The sequence below is a fragment of the Phycodurus eques genome, chromosome 1 (assembly GCF_024500275.1).
Source record: "Phycodurus eques isolate BA_2022a chromosome 1, UOR_Pequ_1.1, whole genome shotgun sequence".
NCBI lineage: Eukaryota > Metazoa > Chordata > Actinopteri > Syngnathiformes > Syngnathidae > Phycodurus > Phycodurus eques.
In genome coordinates, this window is record NC_084525.1 from 10,845,296 (window position 1) to 10,855,295 (window position 10,000).

The 10,000-nt window shown below is 43.7% G+C and overlaps 1 protein-coding gene and 1 long non-coding RNA gene across 7 annotated transcripts in view; one reads left to right on the forward strand and one right to left on the reverse strand.

Moving 5' to 3' along the window:
• zeb2b (zinc finger E-box binding homeobox 2b) overlaps positions 1–3,309 on the reverse strand; it is a 56,270-nt gene extending 52,961 nt beyond the window's left edge. For all 3 annotated transcript variants that reach the window (XM_061676759.1, XM_061676768.1, XM_061676750.1), the window contains exons 1-2: positions 2,882–3,309; positions 1,766–1,906 (exon numbers count right to left, since the gene is read on the reverse strand). In XM_061676759.1, the coding sequence (XP_061532743.1) occupies positions 1,766–1,838 (73 nt within the window). In that variant the 5' untranslated portion in view covers positions 1,839–1,906; positions 2,882–3,309. The remainder of the gene's footprint in view (positions 1–1,765; positions 1,907–2,881) is intronic.
• Positions 2,712–9,036, forward strand: LOC133402730 (uncharacterized). 4 transcript variants are annotated; one of them, XR_009768555.1, is made up of 7 exons: positions 2,712–2,795; positions 3,148–3,222; positions 3,338–3,448; positions 5,200–5,357; positions 6,140–6,203; positions 6,323–6,442; positions 8,539–9,036. It is a non-coding gene; the product is annotated as an uncharacterized LOC133402730 (long non-coding RNA). The 4 variants fall into 4 exon arrangements; XR_009768557.1 differs by lacking the exon at positions 8,539–9,036 and having other exon boundaries at positions 3,338–4,672; positions 6,323–6,750; XR_009768559.1 differs by lacking the exon at positions 8,539–9,036 and having other exon boundaries at positions 3,338–4,672; positions 5,208–5,357; positions 6,323–6,750.
• Positions 9,037–10,000: the final 964 nt, after the last annotated feature.

The window sequence follows — 10,000 nt, forward strand, 5'->3', positions numbered from 1 at the left end:
GTGGTAAAATCAGCGGTGATCACGAAAGGTGTGCAAAAGCGCACTTCTTTTATCAGCAGGATCCAACGAGCCACACCTGGCCAGGGTCAAAGTTTCACTTGGCGCGTGTGCATGTTACTTTGGACTATTTTGTTGGTGTGCAGGCAGGAGGGAGTGATGAGCTGTGGTTAAATATCACATGACACACTGGCCAGAGAGTGCTACCGTGTGCCACCTCCAGCCTTGAAGGCCAACAGTCATCTGGATGAGAATGTCATCGCTTGGACAACATAGTGAGCAAAGGCCTCATTAATACTAATTGGCTGGATGGCTGAAAAACAACAACACATTAACCACAAACAGGCCAAAATAAGTAAATAAAAAAACTCATGAGGCCGTTTCCTGATACAGAGTCACCCTCCAAACTGCAGCGAAATTTTACATTCATGTTTGGGTCTGATTAGTAAGTGAAGTCTGCCAGTGGGCTCCCGAGCCGGGCCTCGCGGACCCGCCACACGCCTGGGCTCGGCCCGGTTAGCCCTCCACTGCGGCCAGGGAGAGGACAGCGAGGGGAGAGCGGCCAAGCTTCCATAAGACTCTACATTCCCAGGGGTGTGTTCGGGTGGTGGTGGTGGAGGGGGTGGGAGGTGGGGTGGAAGGGGAGGAGGGCGAAGGCATCAACTAGGGAACTTACATGTCATATATTATTATGGAACTATTTTCGCTGGCGATTCAAATATCTGAGCTTCTCCTTGACATGTGAAAACATATTTTTCATAATGTTGTACATTTGGAACAAAAGCCAAGAGTATAGTTTATTTTTTATTTTGTTATTTTTGTTTTAACAAAACAGGTGCTGTTAAACAATATCTCAATTTTATTACTATTTTTAAAATATAAATTACCAGAATATATTTTCAGAACAGGAACATAATGTTTGCCGACCATCGATCCAGCAAATCAATGAATAAAATCTGATCCCGATAAATAATCCGTGGGGGCACTGTATGCTACAAAATATAATGCAAATATTACAAATCCGTAGTAGATTGAACAAAAAGGCGAAGCTTGTCTGAGCAGCTGCATGGCAGCCTTCATGTTTCACACGCGCGCGCGCGCAAATACTCACGCAAGCACGTACACACGCGCAGCGTGTATGTGTGGAATAATCAGGAATAACGGGGCCAGGAAATGTCACAGCACATTTGCCTCTTGTGGGAAAGTGTGCACTCAAATGGATAAAGAAAAGCAATAAATGTGCACCTCCAGCGCCCCAATTAGTGTCCGAGTTTAGAAGACAAGTCCTTTATTTCTAACGGTCACGTCCACGAGTGCACGCGATGAGACGCGTGGCTTTCTGCGTCAGATGTTTTAATCTATATATATATATATTTTTTTTAATATTGACACGGGTACTGTAGATGTAAAAGCAAACATTCAACGCGCGCATTGAAGCAAAAAAAAAAACTGAATCACAAGCCGCGCGTGTCCTGGGAGCAGCCACAGCCGGGTGACCGTTACACCCCCCTCCTCCCTCGCCCATTGCACTCCACCCCACGACGGGCTCGTCCCAGCCAGGAGGCCCGTCGGCACCGACACAACTTCCCAACACTCCAAAGTTTGTGCGTCGCTCTCAACACACTCCAAAAACACACACAAGCGCACACGGCTGCAGACACGTTTGTGTTTGCGCTCAGCTTGTCCCCGAATAACGGACTGGAGCGCTCAGCAGGCTGGGACTCGAACAACAGAGTAAGGCGAAGAGATTCGCCGGACGAGCTCTTACCGTTTTTCCGTCTCGGGTTGGCCTGTTTTCGCCGCTTGCACCGGGGCCCATCCGCCATCATCTCCTGCCTCATTTAGAAGTGCGCGTGTGGGCTCAGACGGCAGCTCGCATGGACCCGAACGCTTGGCTTCAGCTTGTCGTCTGGACACACGCACGCATACACACACGCGCGCGCGCGCGCACACGCACACGCACACAGACAAGAGCGGCGACAGTGTTAGCGAAGACATCCACACAAACTTACTTTGATGTATACAACAGCGTAAAAAAAGAAAATACATTTCATAAATAAATAAATAAATAAATAAATAATTTGAATAATTTAGAGCTCATCGTGACAAAAAGAGAACATACATTATCAGTTGAAGAACATCTTCATGTTTGTCTAGTGATGTTAAACCTTCAATTAATTTCATTTAAGTACGAAAAGTTCCCCTATTTTGTTTTTTTCGAGTACTTCTGAATTTAAAGTAACATAAGGTGTTTGGGCTTCATACTCGTCATGAAGGGGGGGGGGGGAATTTCATAAATAACATTTTAATCCATGTTTAAACTGAGCTCACGGGCGTGCACACACATATTCAAATCCTCAGTGAGGAAAAGTAACGGAACTTTGAACAAATTGCGGCTACCGCATTGTTACACCACACGCGGCTTTCGGAAATAGCAGCTCAATTATAAAGCTGGGACTGAAAATGTACGAAAGAAAAACGTGGTTGCGGACGCGATGAAGCCGCAAATTGTGCACAAAGAAAAGCGCAAAGATTGTTGTGGGAGCAGCTGATCATCTAAGTTTAAAATGACAAGAGGTTGCGTCCGCTGTTTTGCAGCATGGCACAAGTGGGCATTAAGTTGACCGCCCGGGCAGACCAGCGTTGTCTGGTCCTCTCCGGAGCGGGGCTGCGCTGAGCAAAACGCCCGGCAAAGAGCGCCTGGAACCGGCTACGAGGAAAAGCCCACTGGAAGCCTCTGCGCATGCATGGATTTTTATTTATTTATTTATTGCTAACCAACTCATCCACCTGCGCAGGTAAGTTCCAAGTGAAGCACGAGTGCGTTGAAGTGGAGAATGTCAGTTTTGAGTGAGAATAAAAGGAAAAAGTGCGAGCAACGTACCTGCCTGCTGTGAGGGGAACAAACAGTGGCGTTGGTCCGATGACACCGGAGCGCGGCGGTGTGCGGATTCCGGTCCAGCGGTGATAATAAAGCCTTAGAAATAAAGCCTGCGAGTGGTTGGGAGGAGGGAGGGAGCGCGCGTCCTGCTCGGGCAGGTTTACAACTGATGTCTTACACCCACTCCAGGAAACAAACCTGGGTCGGGACTGACGTGTTCCGCCTCTTCTAATGACATTTTTTTTCTTTCCACCTCCTTTTCTTTGCAGTGCACACGGAGGAGAAGCCCCCTGAAACGCACGCCACCTATCTTCACGGGAGGGGATAATTGAGGGGAGCCAAACGTGAGCATCTTCTGGCTTCAACTTATTTTTTTTATTTCCTCTATCCCACCCCCCGACACTCTCTTGTTGCCCCCTCCTGCTCCTCTCGCTTTCTCCATCCTTCTCTTTTGCACAGTGAAACCAACTATGTCCACGCTGAGTTTGTGTGTGTGTGTGTGTGTGTGTGTGTGTGTGTGTGTGTGTGTGGACCGGGAGAAACTTGAAGCGTCCACGCCAGCCGCAATCAGTAAGGATTCTTATTTCAAATATTGTATTTACATTTGGTGTTTTTGGCAGAAATGTGCGTGTACTTAGTCCGCGTCATTGACCGCAAACCGTTGGATAATCGCCAGAAACTGCAGTTATTCAATCTAAAATGACCCCCCCCCCCCCCTGTAAAATGGAATAGTAGCAATTAGTGCGCTTATTTATTGATTGATTGACTTAATAACTCGCAAATTATTTTGGTAAAATAAAACAGTTTAACTCTTGAATTTGTATGTATTTTTTTCCTGATGGAAACAATCGACGGTAACAAATAAAATGATTTTGTCAGTCGATCAAATGTCAATATTTGTGGCATTCGTTTTAAAAGGTGTGGATAAGATACGTTACAATTATGATTTGTAATTATATCAATTTTATTTGAGAGAGTACAACATCCTGGCACTGCATGCAAGGACACATTTATGTGTAAATGTAATACGGGGGAGAATAATTAGCATTTTACTGAATTGCACATTTTTAGCGCCAGATAATAATTAATACAAATCAAACTAAAATCTAAATTTATGATTTTGCACTAAAATCACGAACTATATTCCAACAGTGACACACACAGCTATTTTAGATGGGCTCTGGCGCCACTTAAAAAAGTAGAAAAAAAAGAGGGTGGAATAAAAAGCATAAAGTGACATAAAGTGTCCGCGGAGCTGCACGAGTCCCTGCAGGAATATTATGCGAATATCATCGACATTTTCTAGGTTTATTAGAGTGATTCTCGCTTCTGGAGGCCACTTAAGAGGATGAACCCCACATTTATTAAAGAAGTCAACCATTTCACACAAGCACATCTCTCTCTCTCTCTCTCTCTCTGTCTCTCTCTCGCTCTCACACGCTCGCGCGCACACACATGCTCACACACAGAAACAGACAGAGCGAGAGCGAGAGAGAGAGAGAGAGAGAGAGAGAGCAAGCCCCGCCCACGCCGCGAGTCGATTGGCTATGTAAATAAAGGGTTATTTTGTGTCCCTTCCTTTTGCAGGTCGCTACTGGATAGCTAATTAAATCATCAATCAGTCCCCCTCCTCGTTTTTAAATCCACAAAAAAACTTAGATGCAGGCTGACTGTTACACTTACAGAAAGAAAAATGTACAAGGTTTGATCGAACAATTCTTCTTCTTATTATTATTATTATTATTATGATTATTTCTTTAGCGCGGCGAGTGACGTTTTACCGGAGAGACTCAGGTGAGTCGGATTTGATTCCAGCCACAACTTTTCTAATGTGAAGCAAGTCTGAGGCCGCTTTTAGAAAGTGTATCAGGTCCTGGGTGAATTGTTGCCACGCGTAATTTGCTTTTAGGGTATTTGGATGCGAACGAAGCCGCGCAGTTGTCGCGCTTTCTCACGCACGCGCGCGCACACTTGAACGCAACACGGCTGCATGCAGATCCATTCATCCACACCGGCCTGAAATGCTACCTCTCGCCTTTCTCCACGCACGCGGCCTCTTGTGCGTGGGGCCGCCGCATATTCAGCGTGTAAACGGATTAAGTGTGTGTGACCTTTATAGGGTGGCGGTGTGTTTAATGCATATATGTTGTTAATTGAGGAGGGCGTTGCTGGGTTAATATTTATTTTGCGTATAAATTTGATAATAAAACTGTAATTACAAGATGAATTGTCTGTCTGCTTGTTTAATACAACGTTGCTGCAAATAAATCTGATGGGTGTTATTATGTCAAATTGAATCAATATGTGCTTTATTTCCTGAGATTTTTAGTGTGTCTGCAGGCAGAAGACCAAGAATATCCCAAATTCTCTGTATGTCAAAGGCAGCCACAAATTTAGGTCCAATTTCAGAGAAGCTGTGTTGATCAAATTGAACTTGCAGCACAAGATGACAGCAAGGAAGCAACACATACATTTAAAGGTCAGAGGTCAAGAATGCACAACAAGTGCTCAGAATAAATTGTGCAGATGCAATCTGTGGTGGATTTTTCTTCTCGTCAAAGATGCCCTCACCTGAGCAAAATGCACAAATATGAGCGTGTGATGCCGGCTGATTCTCTTATGAATAAATTCATACAAGGGTTTGTGTTGCTGTATGTAGAGTGGCTGCATGCCAAATGAAGATGCCGCAGCAGCCACAGCCCCAAGACAAGGCTCAGCCGCCACTCATCTACCATTATAGGCCCAATTTAGATGAGTGGGAGTCACACAAGAATCACAGAAATTTGGGAGAGTAAAAGTCCACATTGGTGACTTAATCTCTGGATCTCAGTTCATCTCATTGTGGAGAGTCATGGTCAAAAATTTACATTGGGATATAATGAGACACTTGAGCCATGTTCAGGTTACAGCAGTGATTCCCAACTCCTATCTCGTGACAGACCATCAGGCGTGCCGCAGGGAATTATTCAATTTCACTGAATTGGTCTGAAATGTATTGATGTGTAAATAGTAAAATAATCTCTCAATAATAATCTTTCTTCATCTATCTATGAGAGTCATGGATAGTGACATGCAGATTAAATCTCTTCCACTTGATGGCAGAAGGCACAATTAACCTGTGTATGACTTTTTTGTTACAATTTGGTTTGGTGGTGTTCTGTGAGATTTTTTTCTCGAGTAAAATGTCCGCCTTGGCTCAATTAAGGTTAGGAAACAATTGTAGCAATTCTATAGTGATCAATGTTTATTTTTCCTCAAAAGGAAAGCATGAGTGAAGGTTTGGCCTGTGACATGACGATTAACCTCCACAGCTCCGGAAGGCCAGGTGATTTTTTTTTTTTGATGAGAATAGTGGTCGGATGGACGAGCATTTGAATGCACCACAGCTAGGCTCCAGCATCCCACATTTCATCTCCACACTGTGCTTGCTTGCGTCTATTCCAGCTTTGCAACATCAAACTGAGCATCTCTCGACGGGCTTCGGCTCTGTTAGCCGCCAACGCCACGCCGCAGAGATTGACGGACAATTAAAGAGCAGAAGGCGACTGCCGGGGCGTGTGATGTGTAAGGGATCCTCCAACACGTAAAATAAAGAGTTTACATTGGTTTCTGATCTCCCTTGCTCGGATAAGAAGGAGAAGAAGCTTGCCGAGGCACAAACAAATATTTGCACTGAGAGCTATTGATTTTGCATCTTCTCAGCTATTCACTTACTCACAGTGTGCTGCCACCACCAGACACACACACACACACACACACTGATACAAACAGCTGCATGTGAAATGAAGCCGCTGATGCTGGATTGAGTAAATAAAGAATTTAAGAAAACTGTACATTCTGCAGACCTTCAATGATAACTTCACTTTATAAGGGAATCCACCTTGCTGCTCACCACAACATCAGCAGTCATGCGCAAGGAAAGTCACAAAGAGTCAATTTGATTTTGTGTGCTTGACAAATAAAAGGCTTACGATTCAGGGTTTGATGGATCCCGTAAGGAAACTTTTTACTTGCGGAGAAGAAAAAAAAGCACAACTTTATCACTTGCCCCAATGAATAATTGACAGTGTCTCCGCTGAATAATTAATCAAACATTTGAATAATTGTTGTATCTCTCATCTCAACATTCATTTGCATATTGCCATGCTCTTAATACGAGTGCACATCCTCTCAGGACACAAAGACACCATGAAAGGAACAAATGTATATTTGCAGGAACCTTGTCCCACATTTCCACTTCACGGCCTCAAAAACATTTTTAGTGAGGATAAAAAAATTAAGATTGGACAGATGCTTCCGAGTGAGACATGTTGCATTCTATATAATCTGCAGAATATCTTAAAATCCCTGCGGGAACAACTTAGTTGAAGACATTTTCAACACTAGAATAGCACTCAGTGGGGCACAGACATACACCAGGGCTGAACAATTTGGATCATGTCTATTGCCAAGAATGCATACAATAAAAACAAGGAATGTGCATAAAGGTATTAAGAGAAAATCATTAAAAATTAAAATAGGGCATAAATGAAAAAAAACAGACAATAATACAAAATTGAGAATAATGACAATTACCATTGGAATGAAAATGGCAATAAATCTCTCAGCGAATATACTGTACATTGCCATGTCATTGACAAAACTAAAGTTAAACAAGTATTGCAAAGACATTTGGAGTCTATGTTGGCAGTCATGCAAATCAGCACCAAACTGTACAGTTATACAGCATCTAAGATACTCACCTCCTTTTTTTTTTGCAGTCATTAACATAGCTAAAAAAAATAATAAAAAATCTGCAGTCAACACCAGATCTGAAAAATGTATTTGCCACAACCTTCAGGATAGAAAGGAACAATGATGAAAACAAGGGTGTAAAATAAACAATGCTATCTGATGGCTCTACAAACACCAGACACATACAGACATTCATACAATCAGGCATACACATGCAAATATTCATTCATTCATTCATCTTCCATTCCGCTTCTCCTCACTAGGGTCACGGTCGTGCTTGAGCCTGTCCCAGCAATCTTCGGGCGAGAGGCGGGTTATACCCTGAACTGGTCGACAGCCAATCGCAGGGCACAGAGAAACAAACAACCATTCGCGCACACATTCACACCTAAGGGCAATTTAGATTCTTCAATCAACCTACCATGCATGTTTTGGGGATGTGGGAGGAAACCGGAGTGCCCGGAGAAAACCCACACTGGCACGGGGAGAACATGCAAACTCCACACAGGCGGGGCCGGGGATTGAACCCCTGTCCTCAGAACTGTGAGGCAGACGCCCTAACCAGTCGTCCACCGTGCTGCCACATGTAAATATATTACATAGAATTATTTTAAATAAATAATTACTGGCTGGTTTCAGTATAAAGATTGACATTTGGATTCTCTTCTATTAGTGTAGTAAAGCAAAATTAAAAGTTAGTAAACAGGTGTGTGTGTGTGTGTGTGTGTGCGTGTGTGTGCATGCATCCGTGTGTGTGTGTGTGTGTGTGTATGGAGAGCTGTTTGCAAACTATGAACAAACAAGGTGCAAACAAACATCTTTTCATGAACTGCAAAAAAAGTCAACTTTCAACTTGTGGCTTCTGACAAGCCTCCAGAGTTTTGCGCATTTGTATTTAAAATGTTTTTTTGTTTGTTTTTTTTCAGCGGCGCTTCACTCGCCTCATCTGCCGCTAAAGTTTACGGACTAGTGGGGAAAGTCACGGTTGGCTGGACACTTGTTTGTTATCCTGACACTCAAAGGATTTGGAGAGATTTTGATAAAAGTGCATTGACCATTTCCTGCTGAGCAATGCTAACTTTCAGGACAGAAAACAGGGTATGCAGTGTGCACGTGGCCAAGGTGAGTCCATGACGCCTCTTTTGATGGCGGGCTTGTTGTTACAGGCTGCGCCGACCGAAGAGATTGTTGCCCACAATTGACTGCGACAATTAGGGTGACATCAACGTCCTGAGTGGTGCTCTTAAAGCTAATTTACATGTCACTTTGCCCTAAAAAGAGAAAAATATCCTGCTAGCTCCCTCCAACCTTTGCGGCTGTCTCCAATCCATCCCAGATCGCCTTGTAAACTGTCATTTGTACACCGCTCAGGGGAACCTGGCGGACGAGAGGCGGCTGCCATTTCCATGTGAAAAGAGGCAATCACCAGGGCACTGCTGAGCCTATTGTTGGCAGCAAAGGTGGGGGGGTGGGTGCAGGGTGGGGGGGCAGCAATTTACAGGCAGAGATGTTAACCTTCTGGCGAGGTGCGTTTCACACCCATTAGGCACGTATGTCTGTCTGGTCTTTGCCGATTTTCTGCTCTTTTGTCAAACACCTTATTAAGCCCCTTAAGTTCAGTTAGGTACAAATTGTGGGTGTGTTGTCAAAATGTGTAAAGTGAAATACCAGGATACCGTTTTTTTCAACACTTTTATAGGGGTACCAACGGCGGTCCTGGATAAAAAAACGAAACACAGGCCAACAATTAGTGTTAGGGTTAAGAACTCTAAATTGTTGTTCGTAGTTTACCATGCAATGTTTCTCTTCCCTGTTAAATTCATTAATGGGTTACAGCGTCATACTGTTTAAAATTTTTTTTTAAAATTGATGACGCAGGTATCATTCTTCCTACACACCCTGAGGTGCAAAAACAGGCTAGATCGCATATTAAAACGGTGATGGGGAGAGCTGAACTTGGTGAAAAAGCAGCTTTCGCCTGAAACTCACACACACTACTGAACCACTTTCATACATACTACTGAAACGCTGTCACACACCCTCGGGATTGTTTTTTATGCTCACATACACTCACTCACGATCATGTTCCTGAAACACTGTCACACACGCAAATGAAACACACACACACGCAACTGATTTTTTTCCCTTACACACGCACACAATTTATATGCTCTCACACATACTACTGAATTGTTTTCACACACACTGACATTTTTTCCACTCACATACACAACAGGAACACTTTGACACACACTACTGATTTTTTTTTCGCTGACACATGCAACTGCAACACTCTCACACTCGCTACTGAAATGCTTTCCCAAAAAATACTGATATGCTGTCGTACACACCACTGAAACGCAGTCAGGTACACAAGAAAAACACTCT